Source organism: Lutjanus erythropterus, chromosome 9 (genome assembly GCF_056507025.1).
Source record: "Lutjanus erythropterus isolate fLutEry1 chromosome 9, fLutEry1.hap2, whole genome shotgun sequence".
NCBI classification, from domain to species: domain Eukaryota; kingdom Metazoa; phylum Chordata; class Actinopteri; order Lutjaniformes; family Lutjanidae; genus Lutjanus; species Lutjanus erythropterus.
In genome coordinates this window covers 8105337-8127784 of record NC_139325.1, presented here as the reverse complement: position 1 = coordinate 8127784, position 22448 = coordinate 8105337, and the positions used below count along the sequence as shown (strand labels likewise).

The 22448-nt window shown below is 38.6% G+C and overlaps 1 protein-coding gene across 1 annotated transcript; it reads right to left on the bottom strand.

Moving 5' to 3' along the window:
- Positions 1–12926: 12926 nt before the first annotated feature.
- Positions 12927–19980, bottom strand: ggctb (gamma-glutamylcyclotransferase b). The gene is made up of 4 exons (XM_084725610.1): positions 19669–19980; positions 19436–19581; positions 19188–19320; positions 12927–13866 (listed from the first exon to the last, which is right to left on the bottom strand). The coding sequence occupies exons 1-4, from the start codon at positions 19777–19779 to the stop codon at positions 13702–13704; spliced, it is 555 nt and encodes a 184-aa protein (XP_084581736.1). The 5' UTR covers positions 19780–19980; the 3' UTR covers positions 12927–13701.
- Between the last annotated feature and the right edge of the window lie 2468 nt (positions 19981–22448).

The following is a 22448-nucleotide window of genomic DNA, read 5'->3' as shown; positions in this document are numbered from 1 at the left end:
AGTGACCTTATTCTGTTGTCGCCAACCAGAGATGGTCTTCAGCATAACCTGACTGTCCTGGAACAATACTGCTAGAACTTGGCCTTGAAGGTATTGTTATTTAGCTCTAAACAGAGAATATAAATTGGCTGAATATCTCAGAGACTGATCCTCATTAAATACAGGCTGAGTGACCACCACCTGGCCATAGAAACAGGACGAGACAGGCAGACACAGCTGCCCAGACAGGAGTGTGTATGAGAGGAGGTGCACTTCCTCCTCCATTGTGAGAAATTCTCTTCACTCAGAGACTTCCACTATGGAGAAATAACAAAGATTAAAACTGACTTTCATGTATTAACCCCCTCTGAAGGGACAGCGGCTCCTCAGGCAGCTAAATATATATGTGCCTGCTACAGCCTGAGGGACTCACAACCAGTAGGAGTTAAACTGTAATACAGTACAACATATTGTGTATATAGAACCAGAGCTGGTCCTGACCTAAATGGGGCCCTAAGCAAAATACTGCTAAGGGGCCTTCCTAACTGGCTCGAGAGCCATGGAAACCAGTAATGTCACACCTGACAGCCCAGTACTTCCACTACAACCCTCCCTCCTTTAAACCAGTTTGCTCCATCTGTCAGTCAAAGAATAAGTAGATCTATACAGAACAGAATGGGATACAAAAAACAATATTTATTGAACAGTACATTTTGTGTATTTTGTGAATCTTTAAAATGTACAAAATCCTAAAACATAACACTGCTTTGGGTCTGCTGCCTTGTAATGACTTCAATTAAATGTAATATTTATTTATAATTTTTATATTTTCTGTCAGTCCAGATTTCCATCAAGTACTGGACTTATTTTGCGCTTTACTTGAGTTCCATTTTATCCAACTTTATGCTTCATACTTCATCCCAGAGGCAAATACTGCACTTTTTAAACCACAAATCTGTATAAAAGCTGTTTTCTGACTTTTGAGAGATACGTGATTCTCACAGGACAGTTGTGCTACAGGCATTAGATGGTCTTATAGACCATGATGCATTGCTGTAGATTAAACTAGCCACAGTGACCTATAAATTTGTTAAAATGAGCTCAATGTTAAACATCTACAGCAGTAAACACCAGAAACATTAAATCAATAATTAATCCAAAAACATTAGATATAATAACACTGACAGGAACATTTTACTGTAACATGAATACTTTTACTTTTACTTTAACTATGTTTATCTGGTAATATTTTCATACTTGTACTTCAGTAAGGTTTTGTGAATGCAGGAGTTTTACTTGTAGTGAAGTATTTTTACAGATCTGAATACTTTTTACGCTGCTAGCCACCATGGAAGAGTAACATCATGCCCATATATTGTCTGGACAGATGGACAGACTGGTCTCCACAGAGGCTGCTGTAGGACAGTGTGTACATGCATTTGAACGCATGTTCATGCATGATGCAGTTATCTTTTCTGAGCTACAGATTATAAACACTGCTGCCCGTTGGCGCTCATCAAACATGATAAATGGTTTTATTTCATTCTCACTTCCGTCAGACACAAAGTCACAGAACAGCCCCGGACTGCAGCACACCTAACATCAGACAGACAGAGGGAGGAGCATCACATGCTGCAAACTATCACATCAACTTAACCTGGCTGTGAATGAATGATATTGTAACATCTGATTGTAACATCTACCCCTGAGAACCAAAGGACGAAATGTCAAGATTGGAAATTTGAACCAAAGATCTTTTGTAAAACAGGCAGCTGCAGCATCCATTCAACTAAAAGAGCCAGGCCTGTTAATGAAGGGTCATGCAACTGTATTAGTGTGTTATATATGTCTGGCCTAACTAGAAGCATGTCCACACCAGGAGTGAAGCTCAACTGGGAGAACTTCTGCAACCTGGAAGATGGCACTGGAGAGTGCCCACCGCTTCCACCACTGTAACACCCAAGCCTTGTTAATGCCCACCCCAAGAGTCAGAGGATGAAATGTGAAGACTGGGGATTCAAATCGGTGACCTCTTGTGACGCAGTCAGCTGCAGCATTCTTTTTCTGCCCTTTTGATTAGCATTAGTTCCACCTGTGTCTGGTTAGATTTTTGTCTCTTTAGTCCTTGTGTGTCATTCCCTTTGTGTATTTTTTTGTTTTTTGGACTCTGGTTGTGACCTGACTGGCTTTTTTTTTTTTTTTTTTTATGAAATACATTTGAACTGTTTTCTGCTTTGCCCATCTGCATTTTTGGCTCCACCATCTTATTTTATTTTGACACAACATGACCTTAAAATTGCTAAAGTAGATCCTGTGTTTAAATCTGCAGACCATAGTTCATTTAACAATTAGCACCCTGTTACTATCTGTCCATGTTTTTCAAAGATTTTGGAGAAGTTGGTTTACAGTAGACTGATGAAACATCTGCAGGAGTGTAGCATCCTGTATAAACATCAGTATGGATTTAGGAAAAACTATTCTGCAAAAATGGCTGTGCTTCATCAGGTATGCTTGAAGAATATTTCTTATGACTTATCCAAAGCTTTTGTGTGGTTAAACATGAAATCTTTCACACTGTGGTTTCACTGGAATCACTCAAAAATGTTTTGACATTAATATTCATAATCACCACCAGATTGTGAATATAAATGGTTGGACATCTAATGAGGCTGTTATAACATGCAGGGTCCCACAGTGATCTATTTTAGGACCACTCCTATTGCTTATTTATATTAATGACCTGATTCCAGCTTCATCCTCTTTGTGACTTTTGTTTGTCAATGATACAAGTTATTTCTCTCACATATCTCTCCATGTCAAAAAATCTAATATTATCGCATTTACATAAGCAATGAAAAAATATTGTAAACCTAACTCCTTTGTTTCTGTTGAAAATAACCCAAAATACTCAACTCTCATCAACAAGCTTCCTTGGAATCCTGATTGATGAATCTCTAACCTGAAAGGGTCATATTCAGTTTGTTTGTTATAAAATGTCCCAAACCAGTTGCATCATTGGGAAATTGTTGTGTTTCATCCTTCTGCCATTGGAGTCATTCGTTTCTTCTTTCTTCAGTTTATGTGCGTATGCAGGGTCAGAGTTACCGTGGAGCACAGCACATTCTCACATCAAGTTTGTTTTTTTTTAATTAATACCAACTTTTGCTTAGAAAGTGATTTCTTTTGTGTGATCAGTGGTCATCTACGCCCCCCTTGCAGCGGCTCTATGCCCCCACAGTTTGGGAATCACTGTTCTTGAGTATTCTCCAAGTGTATGTAACTCTACTCAATGGATACTAACTGTATAACTGTCTATATTGCTTGATTTTATTTTATTTAGTTTTATTTTATAATTTTATCTGATCCTATTAAACTGACAAATGTCACTGATCCCAGGTCATATCAGCTGTCACTAATTAGTAGTGGTGGAAAGAGTGAAAAATCTGCACTTAAGTATAAATACAGTTACATCACCATATTACTCAATTACAAGTGAAAGCACTGGTATTAGAAAAATACTAGTACAAGTTCAAAGTATTCTTCTCAAAAGCTACTCAGAATATTAGTTACTTTTTAAATGCTGGTGTTTAATCAGTCCTGCCAGGAAGTAACAATGTTGATGACTGATATAAATTCAGCCAATCACCATGACCCAATCACTGCAACTTTTCTGCACATTTGACCAATCATTTTAATTTTCTGTGAGTTCCACCAATTATAGAAGCTCCCCACCCAAATGTCATACATGTTGTATACATAATAATAAACTGACTGAATGTTTCATTTATTATTTTTTGTATTTTTATTTCTTCATTTTGTCACAGGTACTGAAAATAGCATCATCAAACACTCTGTGCACAACATTCTTTGTTGCAGTTTTCACTTCCTCTGGCAATATCATTGCAAAAACTACCTAAAAAGATTTTTTTTAAGAAAACTTGCCATGAAAAAAGGCGTTTTAGATTGAGAGTTAGACTCTAAATGACTCTAAAATCACAAGAGACTAAAACTGAGATGTATACAAATCAAGATCTCATCCTTTTGATCATTACAGGCCATTATCATGGTGAGAACTGGAATGGAGATAAACTAGTAAATCAAGACCTTCCTCCTCAAAATGAAACAAACTTCGATGCTAATGATTTAGTTACTGTTTCAAGGCCCAGAACTCATCACAAGCCATGACGAGGATAAGTGCATATTGGTTGTGGTTCCGACCAGTAATTTTATTTCCAAGGTTTGATACCATGAGATTTTTTTTGTGATTTGGAAGCAATTACCTTTATAAGGTTCTTCTAAATTAAAACACAAAACAAACATATATTTTTTACTTGACCCTAGTGGTATCTATCAATCTATTTCTGCCCCCTTACGAGTGATTTCGGACAAATTACCATATTCACCAGTTTTCTCGTATTTTGAACTTTCTTTCTGATACGAAAACAATTTACGAGCTCCAGACCTGTCATAGAATCATGTGAAGCAGTCTGCTCTTATCCAAACGGAAATCTTTTCTTAATTTGAAATTATAATCTAATTGTAAATCTACACATAAAGCCTCTCATCATTAATTGAATGATGTCAGGTGGTTTGGCTGTATATCTGCACATGCAGGTTTATGAAGTTACTGCTCACTTGTTCTGTCCTTGATCTCTGATGGACCCCGTGCTCCTTGCAGTCCACTCAGGTAACACAGCAATAACAGCACTCACTGTCCTGTTTCTTTGCTTTAGCAGGTCCTTTAATTCCACTGCTGACACTGTTAAAATGATTTTCTTTTATGGATCTCTGAAAGCTGAACATCAAACTCCTAACTCTTTATGTTGCTCTTTTTACTCTTTGATGTCATTTTCATGAATGAACACTTCCTGACATATGGGGCAGGAAATGTAGCCTTATATGGTATTACTGGGGTGTTACACCAAGTTGATTATACAAGTACCATGCATGTGCACTCAGATACACAGAGACGGAGCATTTAGTTATCTGAAGTTACAAATGTTTGTTAAATCTGACATGGCATGTTCATGTAAGCCCTCCGTATGAAAAAAAGTAAGAGAAATTTAAGATAACAATGCAAAAAAGTTCTTGCATGAGGCCCTCACTGTGAACTGTTTTCATTCAGACTTCTCTCTACTGAAGAAACTGTCCCAAAGAAAACTGGATTCACTGGCTTGCAGGTCACCAGGACTCTCAGATGGAGCTGGTTGTGTAATGGCCCATGTGTGGTTTCTTGCTGTGTCCCACTTAACTTGTTGAGTCCACCCCACACGCAATACCATGTTTGGGCCTCTGCAAGGCCAACAGGCCCCACATTTAGGACTGTGGGGTGTATAATAGGACAGGATACATGAAATGATGGAACAAAGTGAAAGGACAAATACAATATAAGTTATCGTCTTACAGTGTGTTCACACTGTTCTCCTCCTTTGAATGAGCACTGAGGGTCCATCCTTCAAAGAATTCAATTAGTCTGGGTTTCACTAATCTCTCCTGACAGACACTTCATGCAGAACGAAGACTGCTCCTGCTGTTTGATTCTTGTTAGGACAAACATATCTTGACAGTCAGACGCTGTCAAATTATTATGGGGTGGAGGAGGTGCTCTAAAAACCCTAAGCAGAGATGTAACAGGAGGGCCCCAACAGGGCTGCATACAGTAAAAGCTACAGAACTGGGTGATGTTTTCAATTGGTTCAGAGATATTAGCAACATTTTTTTCAGATTGTTTTACAGTTTTACATTGTGTCCAATGAGTTTCATAACTCAACAAAAATGAGTGTATAAAAGATGTGTAAGAAATGTACATGTACAAACAGTGTACATTATACCACCTACTGTATCTACTAGGTGAAGTGTGAAACTGCTGCTTATAAAGTTATGATTGGTCTAATTAACCCAAACCTGCTGACACCTAGAAAACCAACCACACTTTAAAACAGAGCGTACATACAAAATGTGGGCAGTAGGTTGGGGTGGGGTAAAGGTTGAGTGTGTGGGGCCCAACTATATACAGTGATGTAATAAGTAATGTGAAAAACAAAGTCTGCAAGCCTGCCGTTCATTTCACATTTTCAACCTACAGTTGGCATGACCACAGCATGGCCGCAATTATCCTTGAACCTTATCTGAGTCATTATTACTGTGACAGATTAAGTCTCTGAACCATAGCAAAGTAGTCATTTAACCCAAACCACAATCTTTCCCTAAATCTAACAAGGTACTTATTTTATACCAAATCATGATCTTTCCCTAAACCTAACCAAGTCATTTTTGTGCCTAAACTTAACCAGAACTTTACTATAATTAAACATATTAATTTTTAGGCTTGGACAAATGATGTTATGCTGCCAAAGGAGATGTTGGATTAGAAAACACTTCCACATGTCATTCTCCAGGGTGAGGATTACATCAACATGACATAGAAACATTACAAACAAGTCCACGTTTATTGCCACGTGCTAAAGGTACAGTGTACAATCAGTGCAATGAAATTCCTCATGCACTGGCTCCCTCTCAGCTCTTAAAACCAGACTATGTGCTGGGTGACTAGTGTCCTTTACAGTGTACAGTGCCTTCTTCCTGCAGTGGACATTGTAAATGCTATGTATCTGTCTAAAACTACTACAAAAGAAAGAGAGGCTCTTAATGTGTTGCCATCAGTTGGCGCCATCTTGTCATCTGAGGAGGTCTATTACTATGAAAAGGTTGTTGAAAAGGACCAGTCTGGACAAGGATACAAAACAATTTTAAGAGATAAGATAAGATGTAATTTGATTCGAAGGGGTAATTTAATTTGACACAGCAACAAAAGAAAGAAGCAGCACAAGAGGAAAGACTTTATACAATAACTGGGAATGTGCTGCGTGGATATTCATGTGTATTGTGCAATATGTCAATAACCTATAGTTTATGTACATGTACATGTTTACATCTACAAGGTGGTAGATCAGAGCTAACATTAGAATTATATGAAGGTCTTCTGATTTTGTATATTAATACAACTATGATGACACAGAGTGTTTTTTACGGTGGCCGACAAGTGTAAACGCGCTGCATGTACAGACAGGTGCTGCAAATACAGAAACGCGCTGCATATAAGAAAACAGATGCAAAAGGAAAACGCTGCAAATACAGAAACACGCTGCATAAACAGAAACTTGCTGCAAATACAGAAACGCGCTGCATACAGGAAAACAGATGCAAAACGAAATCGCTGCAAATACAGAAACGCGCTGCATAAACAGAAACGTGCTGCAAATACAGAAACGCGCTAAAACAGATGCAAAACGAAAACGCTGCAAATACAGAAACGCGCTGCAATTGAGAAAACAAATGCAAAAAGAAAACGGCGCATATACAGAAACGCGCTGCAAATGAGAAAACAAATGCAAAACGAAAACGCTGCATATATAGTCACACAACGGAAGTGCTCCAGGCCTCTAGGGGCAGTGCTGAGCTTTCCCCCGAGAGACAGACAACGGACGAATCAACCTGCGGAGGAGAGGAATAGGCCTACGTGAAATGGCACATATTACTAGATAAAATCCTTACTGTCTGTTATGTATTATGCACTCCCTGTACTTTACTGTTGTTTTATGTATGAATGTTGTCATGTTGCTTATATAATGTCATGTTTCCTTGTATGTCTTCAACATGACAATAAAGTTTGTTTAAAAAAATAAATAAATAAAATAAAAAAAATCCCGAAAGGGGAAACGTAATTATGAAGAATAAACATCCCGTAACTGTTTTTTAAACTAAAAAAAAAAAAAAAAAAAAAAAAAAAAAAAGGAATAGACCTATGTGAGAAGTAGAAAGTTATTGGTGAGAGGAAAATTGGAGGCTTGAGAGGCTACATGAAAAAGTATTCTTTTTTCTTTTTCTTTCTTTCTTTCTTTTTTCCACATGTGGCCCTCATCTTTTACTGTATTATGAAAGTGCAGCTGATATACATTTTTACATTTTTGTTTGTTTGTCGGATTTACATTTTCTGATTTTTTGCCTCTCCCGCCTCCAATTTTCCTCTCACCAATAACTTTCTACTTCTCACGTAGGCCTATTCCTCTCCTCCGCAGGTTGATTCGTCCGTTGTCTGTCTCTCGGGGGAAAGCTCAGCACTGCCCCTAGAGGCCTGGAGCACTTCCATTGTGTGACTGTATATGCGGCGTTTTGTTTTTGCATTTGTTTTCTCATTTGCAGCGCGTTTCTGTATATGCAGCGTTTTCTTTTTGCATCTGTTTTCCTATATGCAGCGCGTTTCTGTATTTGCAGCACGTTTCTGTTTATGCAGCGCGTTTCTGTATTTGCAGCGTTTTCCTTTTGCATCTGTTTTCTTATATGCAGCGCGTTTCTGTAATTGCAGCGCCTGTCTGTATATGCAGCGCGTTTGCACTTGTCGGCCACCGTAGTTTTTGATGTTAAGATCACATCAGAAAAAACAGTTTCTCTGCTGTACTATTACTGTGAACCTGTTACAAAATGTAATCACTAACCTTTTGGATGACCTCAATACCAGATGGTGAAATTAACGTTTTATGATTGTTGTTAGAATTATTATTCTTCCAGATATTCCTTACTTTGTTAAGCGCAAAATGAATACACATTTAGATTAATAGTGGTCATTATAAACATTTAAGTGTTCTTGGCACAGACTTTTTCCAGTCTGAAACTTTTGCTTTTACCCACACACCATCCTGGTCCCTGACATATGGATGTCAATTTCCACCACTAAAAGAAAAATGTTCTCATATATATTATGAGATGGAAAAGTCATAATTTTTGACTTCTTATCTCATAATTTTTACTTTTTTTTAATCTCATAATTATGACTTACCATGGGGATATTTTTTTTGTCTCAGTGGCAGAAGTGGGCTTCTATACCAACATTACCTCCTACAGTCCAGGGCCCCGTTTCCCAGAGCCTTCGTAGCGCTACGTGAGTCGTAAGTTGTATTTTAAGGTCTCCGTAAGGGGAGAAAAAGAATTAGAATCAAACGGCAGATGGGACACTTCTAACCTTAGATGAGCATTCGACCACACTGTAGGTCCTGGTATGTGTGGCAGGAACCTGATGGCAGTCTCCAGTGTTTAGCCTTCTGCTCTGCACTGCTGGAGGCCGTGTGATGCTATGAACGCGAGCTGCAGCTGCAGAATCTGTTTTTCCTTGTTCCCCACAGACAGGACAGCTTTCTGTCCTACATCCCTCTGTCTCTGATGCTGATGTTTATTTGGGATTTCGTCACAGCTCTGCTTGGGTGGTTAAGAGGCCTGGAAAATATGTGAAGTGAAGAGAGAGCGTTTGTGGAGATGGATGCTGTAGAGCAGCCTGGCTGGCAGAGGGGGGCTGAGAGGAGATGTTTTGTCAACAGACATGGAATTTTACTCTCAATGAGACCAATACTGTGTCCTCTTTCCATAAACCAGAATAGCCTCTCTGCAGTAGAGTGGCCTTTCAGACACCCGGCCCTGAAGAGTAGGGCAGCTGGAGCCAGTCAGATGCCAGAATGTTGTGGAACATCCTCAGTTTTCCAGTGAAAATAGCAACAGGCTCTGCCACCCACCTGCTCTGACCTCCTGTCACTCCTTCACTGTCTGCAGTGTTGCAGCAAACAGTGAGTTAGAACATAATTACATCAGATATCCTCTCAGTGTGACTCCCTTCTTCTCTACTCTAACATGAACCATCAGTGAGTTTACAGTGAGTTCACACAATTATTAGTTCAATGGAAACACACACAGACATGTCATATGTGGACACCGTTGGCTTGCCAACCCTAATTAACATTTTTTCAGCCCAAACCCGATTACAGCCCGACATTTTTCTTAACACGCTTCCTTCTATGCACCAAACAGTAGGAATTTTCAGTAACAGGGACAATACATGCAGGGAATTGGAACTGGCAATTATTTAATTGGGGGAAAAAAAGGAAAATAAATAAATAAATGTAGCATAGCCCAAACCAGACATGAGCCTGTGAGATATGTAACAAATTAGGTCCTGCTGGGTCGCGCTGGTTTCAGGCACAGATCTCAAGCTCTACTTCTCATAGATCACAAACATACCAATACACTGATGCATTGAAACTACCTGAGAAATGTTACAAATATTTCTTCACAAATTTTGATTTACAAACACAAAACTTTTGTACACATGTGCAAATTATACCTGTGTGCACAAAACATTTTCACACTCAAACAAAATATTTCTACTGTTGTAACCTTTTTTTTGCACATGTGAAAATTACATCTGTATGCACAAAACCTTTTGACACATGCACAATATAACTCTACAACTACAAAATGTTTTGACATATGCACAGGATATTTCTACAGCTGCAAAATTTAGAAAGAAACATGCAACTGCAGCCTGTAAAGTTACACGTGAACATCGTTTCACGAGCTCAAAATATTGATGACCCTTTTTTGACATACAATCTCCTCCCATGTGCATCCAGACACAGACAGCCTCCTTTAAGAAGCTCAGTGTGAAGCTGACATGCACATCACATCACATTAAGGTTTGTGTGAAGGACACTCTGTCTGTAGAGACCAGACCATCATGAACTATGACTGATCAACTTAAACTGCCTGTGTTCATTCTGTTTTCATTGGTGGCCTTGCACTAATTGGCAACATGCAGTTAGAGGCAGCACACATGAGTGATCTCTCTGGCTCTCTGGCATATTGACTGTCATTTAGAAGGAGACATAACTGCCACCCATTCACCCAAGTGCACAAAGAAAGTGAGCTATTATATAAGTACACACCCGTAGACAGGGGTGGAAGTAACTAATTACAAATACTCAAGTTACTGTAGTTAATTTTTTGGGGGGGTACTTGTACATTAATGAGTAAATTTGTACTTTTACTCATACTTAAGTATGCATTACACTATGTAATCTACTTATTTAATTTTAAATTCATAACTGAGTACAATTTGAATTAATAACCAAACTTTACATCTGCATTTTTGTAACCAATCACAAACAGGCCAATGAAAACAATTAAATATGGACAAAGCACAGCAGCACAGGTTTGGAGTAAGGATGTTCATGATTAATCATTAATCAATGAATCACCATTTAAGAATTTAATCAATTAAAATGCATTCATGGATCAGTATTTAATCAATAGTCCAGAAATGACAGGGACTTTGTCTGGCAGAACCATTTGTTGAATAATTAAACTTAAACATAAAATGAGAAAAAAAAATTGACAAAATAACCAAGAAAAAAAAATGAAAATCTGAAAATTCTAAATGATTAATAATTAATCAGTTATGAGCCTTTTTTTTAAAAAAACTGTGAAACATAAACATTTGTAGAGGTGTCTGTGAGCACTGAGCAGAACAGAGGAGGAGTTTGGAGAGATTCAGATAAAAGTTTCAAAGAGACGCAAACACTTTTGACTGATTTGATCAGGCTCGCTACAAGGCCCATCAGGGAGCCACACTCTGTGTAGAGCACACATGCACAACCACTGCAGCTGCCTGTCGGGTAGTGGGACAGCTGGTCATCTGTGCTGGGGAGTTACCCTACAAGCACATTTGTAAAACAGAATAATGTGGTCTCAACAATCCTCTGCTAAGCCCTACACAGTCTGCTTTATGTTTGCCACCATTCCCTTCAAAATTCAAGGAGATTTGCCAACCTCCATCAATTTAAGGAGTTAAAAAGGTTTCAAGGGCTGTACAGGAGACAATAAAAACAATAAGAGATGCTGCATGTTAGTGGAGTTAGAAACCCAATTAGACATGATTGTAGTTCATGACCTGAAGTACAACTCTGTCATGTACAGGCTACTTGAAGAAAAGAGGAAGACATATTTAATTAACCTCCAGGGGAAATGACATTTTTCCCTCCATTGTAATGTTTATACACAGGCCTGAAATACACACACACAAAGAGGACCTCTACACATGCATCAGAGAGATGTCAAAGCAAGGGGGCTGCATTCATACATACAGTCAGGCACTCTGAACAGCTAGGGGTTCCTTGTCACTGTCCAGGGGGTGAACCAGGACCTCTCAGCTACCAGTCCATGCTCCGTACTTTGTAGTCCTTATGGACTGAGCTACTGCTGCCATCTCAACAAAAAGAACCAACCAGGGGTGGAAGAAACTAATTATTGTAATTAAGTAGATTTTTACAGTACTTGTACTTTCATGAGTACAAGTCTCTACTTTTAATCATATTTAAGTATTTATTACACTGAAATGTATGTAATAAAACTGTAATGTAATCTACTTAGTTACTTTTCAAATCATAGTTGAGTACTGAGTACAATTTGAATTAATATCCAAACCTTTCATCTGCATTTTTGTAGCCAATAAGATGATCTGATCATAAACAGGCCAATGAAAACTAGGAGATACAAATGAAAAACAAAACACTGCAGCAGCACAGGTTTAAAATAAGAATGTTAATGATTGATCATTAACTGATTAATCACAGTTGAGAAACCGACCAATTAAAAAATGTATTGGATGTTTAATTAATAGTCATGGCAGGAATTGTGCCTCGTCTGACGTTGTTTTGTCTGATGGCACCATTTGTTTAACACAAAAACTTATTAAACTTGATGATTTTTAAAAAAGGAGGAGGAGGAGAAGGAGGAGGAGAAGAAAAGATAAAGCTCAGCACCTTCTGTGGCATGAGCTGGACCTTTTACCTGGCGGACCTACACACCTTCAGGGAGGGGCGTTCCATTAAGTTAATCCTCCATGTTTCTTTTGCACACACTAATGATGAGACTAAAGTAAAAATACTCCAAACTGTGTGCCTCAAGACACAAGACTTTGCTACTTCACTCTCTCTCCTTTGTTTCATGTCTCCACAATTGCTGTTTAATACAAATGAGTTAAAAAATTGTCAAGCCTTTCAAAACAAAGAGCACTTTGAGATGAACTACAGACTGATCACAGAGATTTCAGTCGTCAGCAGGGATTTCCATTTCTGCCATTTTATTGAAGTGAAATGACAAAGTTGTATCTGTGTCGACATGAACCACTTTAATGTGTATTTCAAATAATGTTACAGCTGGCTATGTGGGAAATGACAATAGCATCACAAATATTACATTTCATAGAGCTTTAAAGGAACATATTTGTGTCTTGCATTATTCGATCATGACAAGTTAAAGCTACAGATTTTCATCTATTTCCATAAACTATGAAAATAATCCTACAGCGACTAACTCCCTTTATTTAGGTCATTATTATCTCTGATATTAATTGAGTCAGTTATGTAATTGTAGATTGGTCCTGACAAATCATTCTGCACTTTTACTGTAACTGCAGTGCCATGCCATGTCCTCCTTGTAATTAATGGGCAAAAACACTTGTATAGTCCTTTAAATAATATTTCAACTGTACATGAAGTGGTGAACTAGTGGTGTTAGGAGCAAGAAATGAGCATTGAGATATGTGTCAACCATAAAAACATAACAGCACATTGTGAAGCCAAAAAGAAAATAATATAACAACCTGTACTATTACTCTTTAGGGTGATGGTGATGTATTCACTCAACATTTATGGTTGACCTAACACCTCTGTATCGTCAAAACTGTACAACGACTATCCAGGCTGCTGGAGTTAAGGTTAGCCATGTTAGGCATGATGCAGCTGTTGAGGTGAACTTGTTAAGCTACACTTTTAGCTTGAATGTGGTGGTACAAGGACTTTCCTAGAGATAAAAGTGGACCTGGATCCTGCTGGGGTATCAGGCATCGGAGCGGTGGTTGGCCCTCTCTTTGGCCCTTCTTCTGGCTCGCTCCAGTTCAGCCATCATGGGCAGAGGACCCTCATACATGTTGGTCTTAATAGCTCTCAGCTTCTCCTGGTAGTCCTTTGGCAAGCCATTCTGCTCTGCTCCCATCACGATCACCTGCAGTGGTCAATATAAGCTCAATATATTGACTGCGCTTATACTGAAGTCCCTGACAGCCACATTTTTTCACAGTTCACTGTTTTAATGTTGTTTTAAATGTATTTTAGACACCTAAAAAAATCAGTTTAAGTGGACGCTATATTTAGAATATTTTCACCACTTTACTTTGCTGTCAGAGAGACTTTTCTGACAGGAAACTGAACTTATATAACATCACCAGACTCCTTTGTAAAAAAAAAAAAAAAAGTCAATATCTTCACAGAGTTGCTGGTCTCCAGAATCCAAACTGACCTTTGAAAACACCACAATCACACAATAACACAAACAAATAGTGGTGGAAAGAGTACTGAAAATCTGAACTCAGAGTACAGGTACTGTTACATTACTAAAATGTTACTCAATTACAAATAAAACTACTGATGTTAGAAAAATAGGTAAGTAAAAATGCAAAGTATTCATCTAAAAAAAAAACTACTCAGAGTATTAGCTACTTTTTAACTGTTGATGTTTAATACATTATCAATAGCAGCACTCAGTCAGAGGTTTCTCTTTCTCCAAATATTCTAAATTTCTCCTGTCTCCTTCTCTGTCCTGCTCAGTGCTCACAGTCACTTTTACAAACTCGGGTTGCATATTTTCTGTAATTTTCCTTAACCACTAGTTGAAAACACTAATAATCAATTAATCATTCATAATTTATAAGATTTTTTTAATTAAAAAGAAAATCTCATTTCAGGTTTTTCTGCTTTGTCATTTTTTTCTTATTTAAAGTCTGACTTTCCTTATTTAACAAATAATTTTAATTGGTTGAATTCTCAATAGTGATTAACCAATTAATCATTAACACCCTTACTTCAAACCAGAGCTGCTGCAGTGTTTTGTTTTTCTTCTATATGTCCTGGTTTTAATTGGCCTGTTTATAATCAGATCATCTTATTGGCTACTAAAATGCAGGTGAAGTTTGTATATGAATTCAAATTGTACTCAATTACGATTGAAAGTAACTAAGTAGATCACATCTTGTAATGCACACTTAACTACATATAAAGCACAGACTTGAAAATCTACTCATAGAAGTACAAGTACCCAAAAATACTTCTTAATTACAGTACCTTGAGTATTTGTTATTAGTTACTTCCTGTGCAAACAAAGCTATCGAAGCAGCAGCAGCTCAGTGTGTTTACCTGCGAGGCAAAATGATGGATAGTGGCTTTGGAGAGAGTGATGGCTGGCTTATATAACAGACAGCAAGGAACAGCAGTAAAAATATTCTAAATATAGGGTACACCTTTTTAAGTGTCTAAAATAGGTTTGGTTGCTGACCCTGTCCACACACACAGCTTTGCCTCTTGTAACACTATTGCTGCTTCTCCAAAATGTTGACTGTCATCTACTGTAGAGAATACACTGAGAAGTACCTCATATAACAACAACATTTCAAAAAATCTGTACTTTCCCTTTAAAGTCAGTCATTCATTGTACAATGGTCCATTGTCATGTCTCATCTTCATTACCAGGGATGGAAGTAACTAATTACAAATACTCAAATTACAGTAATTAAGTGTTTTTGGGGTACTTGTATTTTGGTGAGTAGATTTTCAAGTCACTTTTCCTTGTAGTTATGTATGCATTACACCATGAAAACCAACTTAGTTACTTTTAAAATCATAATTGTGTACAAATTGAATTGATATTCAGACCTTTCATCTGCATTTTAGTAGCCAGTCAGGTGATCTGATTGCGGAGAAGGAGTCTGGAGGATTTTAGACTGAAGATTTGAAGAAACAGTACCCTCTTTGAATAGCTGCTACTGATGTGTTAAACATCAGTGGTTAAAAAGTAACTAATACTCTGAGTAGTTTTTGAAACCAGTACTTTTACTTGTATTTGAGTAAAATTTTAGTCATCTAACAGTACTTGTACTTGAGTATAGATTTTCAGTACTCTTTCAACCACTCTACATTGTTAATGCACATATTGTATGTGTTAAAGTATTAGAGTTATTGTGTAGAGCAGCTGTGTAGTGGCAGCGTGCACCAGCTGTAGTCCTCTGTCAGCCTGTCAGGATCCAAAGATCCCAGTAACTTTGAGCCCAGCATAACAGGGGGAACAATATGGTGGACTGTGTGGAAACACACTATAGAAGACAAAGCTGTGACCACAAAGCCACGCTGTCCCTCTCGGCATGCTGTTTTTCTCTCAGGCATGTTTGCAGCTCTCACATGTGCAAAAGAACAATCTGGTATTCAAGCTGTCAGATCTGTAAAAACGTAGCATGGCAGAGGGGGCGTGTCCTCACTGTTTAGACCTGTTGATCACATAGTCAGGTGACGAGGGGTGTGACCAAACTGATCCCCATTCCAGATGCTTCACACAGAGAAACGGGTAGGAGTGAATAGGTGATGATGCCTCTGACCTGATTCATGATCGTATTCTTTTGTCTTCCAAATCCAAAACAACAACATTAAACAATCATGTTTGACATCACACAGAGTGACAAGGGGCCATTAAAAAGGTCATTTACAGGGTCACCCATGGGTGACTATTTATAATTCTATGACTGCAAATTCAAAGTATATCACTGATCTGCCTTATTTCATACTTCAGCCCAGAGTGGAGATGTGAGCTTTTCTCGTCCACTGACACTTTGCTTTTCAAATGTTTACTCAGTACTGTGTGTAGCTTTGGTTATGGCCACTACCTGTACACGTTTTACTTTGTTCCCTCATTTTGAAATGTTGAATGGCACTAAATATTATAATTTATGACATGGCTTTGATAAATACTCAATTCTGATTGGTTAACTAGAGCATTCTAAGGTCTGTTATTTCTGTATAGCAGACTCTGGAGGTACATAACCATGTAATAGGCGGGATAATGAACAGTGAGCATGTCAGAAATGTGAAATAAAGCCATAAAGTTATTTTAAAATTAATATTTTGCATCACATAAATGTGTGCCAAATACATTTTTTTGGTGAATAACCATGCAGGATAAGTACAGTGAGCAGGTCATTATTCTGAAATACACTCATTCAGGATGATGCAAGACCCCTTCAAGAGCCCCAGGGTCCTGCATCATCCTGTCATGATTTATTTCACAATAACAACTTGCTCACTGTACATTATCCCTTAAATGGAGCTTGGAGGCTGACAAATCATGGCAACAACATAGTCATATTTTGATAAAATGTCCTGGTCACTAGATATATATCCTAAAATTTATGACAACTAATGTTTTTTACCAGAAAGATTTCTGGAGGAAATGTAAATTCTTGATTGTCTTCGTTGTCAAGATTTTTTCTCTTCTTTAAAGCTTCGCAGGACTTTTAACATCAGAGCTCATATCGAGCATCTGGCTTGTGGTTTGTTTAGGTTACTGCAACACATTGGTTGAGCTCATTTTGGTTAAATATTGAGGTGGGCAGGTTTATGTTGATTTGCCAAAACAGATCATAATATAAAACAACATAAGAACATCATCGTAATTCTGTGGCCAAAAACAGATATTGAAGAAAAACAAATGAAATATGTCCGCAGTGAAGATTTTCATTTTCAATATCGATTAAGTCCCCATCATTCTGTAAAAAAACAAAATGAAAAACATAATGTGGACCGCATTCTTTTTCTCTTCAAATGTAGTTGATGTTGTAACTTAGTAATACATTTAAGAAAAAAGGCTTGCTTGCTTTTAATTCAATAATGAGATTCAAGGGATCCTCATCAAAATAGTTTGTTAAAAGCCACTATCAGTCAAGCTTGTTAGTCAGAGTGTGAAGTTAGTGCCCTGCTGCCAGAGTGCTTCATTCATCAGGAACCAAACACTGCTCCATAGTAGCAGAACTGATTTAAACACAGAAACTGCAACTATTCAATGACTTCTGTAATACTAAATCTATACAATCAGCCCACCAGTAACTGAATCGGACAGCAGGAGTTTTGCAGATTGGATCTTGCCTCTCACAGCATCACATAAATGATTAAAGGATAAATCTGGTGATACACTCAGTTGCCAGTGTATTAGGTACACCTAAAGTACTGCAGTCTAATTGACCTGGTATAAATCCTCCCTTCCTGAAGGTTCTAATGTTGAGTTTGAACTGAAACTAAAGCCTGATACATCTTATTCCTCTGTGCCACTGGGCTCCATTGTTGACCAAGAACAATTAAAAACACACCAGTGAGCCAAACTGTTGAACTGGGTGACATGTTCCTTCATTACCATGAAGACACACACTGTAGTTTATTTTGGATGTAAAATGGTAAAATAATTTAAAGTTAAAAAAACAAACAAACAAAAAAAAACAAAAAACAGTTTTGTAAAATAGTTTACTTCAGAACTACACTTAATTCAAATTTTGAGGTGCCTGTACTTAAGTATTTCTATTTTATATTACTTTATGTTTCTACTCCCCTACATTTCAAAGGAAAATGCCCATTTTTATGTCTCTATGTTTATTTGGCAGATAGATTCAAATTACTATACAGATTAAGAATTTACATAAAAATATACATATAATAAGCTTATAAAATGAAACACATTGTAAAGATGAAACTAGTAGTCCCCAGCCATTTGGTGTCTGACCTAAAACAAGTGTGTGATTGGGTCCTTTATCACATTTCAGATGTCTGTGAGTCTCCCCTCTAAACTTCTCAGATGGTATTTTTTTAAATAACTATTTGGGGCCTGAGGAGGTAAAATTTTCCTACATATACACACTTAATATAGTACAAAGATTTATAAAAAAAAACAAACAAACAGATTTGTGCAGCAGAACTTTGTTTTTCTTCTGTCCTCTCCTATTAATAATCCAAAATCCAACTCAGAGCACCCCTAGGTTGAAAACCACAGGACAAAACTACCCAACTGTATCTTAAATAGATAAAATCTCCATCTCAAGAAGCTACATCAGTAAAATACTGTTTACACACTGGCATCAGAGGTAAAGTCTACTAGTAAAAATAATGATTAATGAAATTTTACTGCATAATCACTACTTTAACTGTTGGTAGTAAAGATGTATTCTGTTGATAATACCTTTTAATACAAGTACATTTCATTTACATGTTTAAGATTTCCATCTTAAGTAGGAACCATTTTGGGCTTGGGGCTGAGTGCCACTGACAGGGTAGGGAGGTCAGAAGATACTGAGACTAACACATTGTTGGTTTAGGGCTTTTTGTTTATGATTATCCTTTAAAACTTTTGGAAAAGATTAGACCTACTTTGTGGACTATGTTCTCAACAATAATCACTCCCCAGCATTACATTGAAGAGCTCTGAGCCCACAAGCAGGGATTTATTGAAAGCAGTCTTACCTGGAGGTACTGTGGAGATGGTGGGGCATACACACAGCTGTTCATTATGTAGGTACGACAGTTGAGCTCCTGGCCTTTTGTCTTCACTGATAGCTCCACAGGACTGTATGCACCCAACGTCACATTCTCTTGACTGAGTGTGCGCACACACGCACACACATAAAAACATACACATGGTAGCTGTCAGTTTCACAGGAAAACATTCAAGGAAATCCTTTATTCTAGAAATTAATGAGTGAAAACTTTACCTGTCTAGAGACTCCAGATCAGACATGTTCATCCTCCACACCACACCCCACACCTCATCCCCTAGGCTGTGCTCTATGGTGGCTACACCTCCATGCCACCGGTCACTGGCAAGGCCTTTATGGTTCCCAAACACCAGTTTATAATCCTGAAAAGGAGTAAAAGTGAGAAGTTCTAAGTGTGTAGTTAATATGGGATGGAACGTTGATGCCTCTACTGTAATATCAGACTGTACCTTGAGCCTGGCCACACAGTGTACTGTCGCAGAGGGGTTCTTGAGCTGGAGCCGCTCCTTCAGCAGGTTGCTGCCATATGCAAAGTATAGGAAGGTGAGGTTATTCTCCATGCTGCCACTAGTTTCTGCCAGGAGGATGATGAGAACAGGGAGGGTTGAGATGAGGAAAATTATGAGTCAGAGGAAGGCAACACTGACAGAGATGGAGATCCAAGCTAAGCCACAGCTGAGTGTTTGGAGGAGCAGAGGGCTGAGTAGAGAGAGCATGAGTTGCAGAGTGACAGAAATGAAGTACTGGCCTTCCAGCACTCACACACCATTCTCATGCTAATCCCCTGCACTGCCACTGAGCCCTATTCACACTCACAATACATGGTTTGCCTCATGTGTTGAGCCAACAGCACTCAGCCATACACAGATCGCATTACACACACACACACACACACACATGCGCACACACACACACACACACACACACACACACACACACACACACACACACACTGAGGTACAAAATATACAACATTTCAGAAAAGGCCATTCTGATTGGATGTCACCCTGAGGTAGATCAGACGTATATCTATGGGATATCATAATTTTCATTATCATCATCATCATCATCATCACCAGTGGGCAGGAAAGTGAGGCAGAGGTTGCTGGTGTGGTCTGGGTATTGTTTGTTCACATCTTCTCCTTTCAGATGCTGTTATTAGCTTCTGCAGCATACGGATAATTATTGTTGTAGTTTGCAGCACACTCATGGGATAGCTTTCTCCGGGTCAACTTGTCGAATGCCATGTGCTCCCAGGTGTTTAGGTCAATGTTGCAGTTTTTGATATTTGTCTTCATGTCATCTCTAAATCTTTTCTTCTGACCAGTTGAGGCATATTGACCTGTCTGAAGCTGGGAGTAGAGAATTCACTGTGGCGTGACTGTGAGACTAGAGTCATCAACAGAGAGATGGGGGTGAGAAAGGACTGTTCGTCTTGGTGGTGACTGATAGAGGACTTTTTGATGTTTAGGGCCAGACTGAGTTGTTTGTATGCCTTGGCAACAGCTTTTAGAATCAGTTGCAAGTCCTCCTCAGAGATGGACACCACGGCATCGTCTGCATACTGAAGCTCCATGGTAGATGTAGTGCTTGTCTTCCTTCTTACATTGAAGTGGTTTATCAGCTTTCCATTATGGTGATAGCGAAACCATGTGGGACATTTTCCCCTGTGAGATGAAGGATGGCCACCGAGGACAGTCTCCACTGATGCCTGATGCTTTGTCTTGCAGTAAGCAGTGTGTTTCTGCTGTACAACGATCAACTGTGGTGCAGGTTAGAAACACTTGTGCTCATTGTTTTCTATGTAAGTCTGTTCACAAGCTATCTCTTGGTTACACACAACTGATGTTTTCTGCTTTTGTCATGTTGTAACCTTTCAGAAAGGCAGCAATTAGAAAACAAATGCATTCCACAAATCAGCACATTCCAAGAACAGTAGCTTGACTACTTTTTGTCTATCTGGTGTACCTTGGTGCTTGACCTTTTCATGATGTCTCACAAGCAGTGTTGTGATGTGGCTGCAGCCTGGGATGATGAGAGGGAACTTTTTCCATGCGTCAAGTGTTGCCTACCTCCTATTCTTAGAAGGCCCTCTTCATCCACACAGGGGTTCAGCTTTCTCAGAGGACTGTCTTTTGGGATGTACTTTCCTGCTGTAAGGCAGGTGAACTCTTTTCTGTAGGTCTCTCTTTGCACACACCTGATGATGAAAGTTTCTGCCTTTAATAGCTCTTCTCCTGCGTGAGGCCTTTTGAAATGATGCCAGCCACTACAGATCTCCTGCTTCAGTTAGGTTATGCCTTTTTGGGACTGGACAATGTGCATCAGGGTTGTTATGGCTTGCACCAGAGACTTCCCGGAAGAAAACCACTCAAAGCGATCCCAAATTAGATGAAGGAACTGAAAGAGTAGTTGCATGAGAATGCAACTCTGTGTCAGACTCTGGGTTGATGAGTACAGGAAGGGTCCTGTGAGCCATGTTGTGCCTTCCAGCTCAACTGCAGGTACAGATCAAGTAGCATGGTCTGCTGTATAGAATAGAATGTATGGTTGTGTGTTTATTCTTTTTATATCATATTTATTTTAACACTATTTATTTTAGCTACCTTTAGAATTTTTTTTATGCTCCCTTATAGTTTTATACAACTTTGAATGATGTACTGACTGGTTTGGCATTTTAATTTTGTTTTACATGTCAAAATGACAATAAAGATATTCTTCTATTCTGAGTGGTGCAGACATAGTGCCACTGCTCAGGTTGGGTGGACTTCCTGATACGTTGCACCCTGTTGCAATCATACACATGGAAACGTCTGGTCTGGTTGTATATGTATCCCAAGATGACCTTGCTGTCCATGTAGAACTGCACTGTCTGTACTGATGACCAACTCACTCTCTACCAGCTCCGCTATTTCCACTGACAGCACAGCCGCACCTAGCTCCAACCTTGGAATAATGTAAGCAGCTGGGGGTGCGAGCTTTGCCTTTAAGTAACTAGCTCGGGAAAACTGTAATAATATTACCATTTTCAGACGAGTAATGCCTTACACTACTAGTTACTGAAAAAAGTAATGTTATTACAGTCCAACACTGGTCATGGATATGCTGAATGGTGACACGAACTGTATTGTTGTGACTTCTACTAACCTTCTACTTCAGATCAGCTGCTAGATGAACCTCTTCCAACTTTAACTTGGCTTCTCACTGAACAAAGGCGGCACGTGCATGA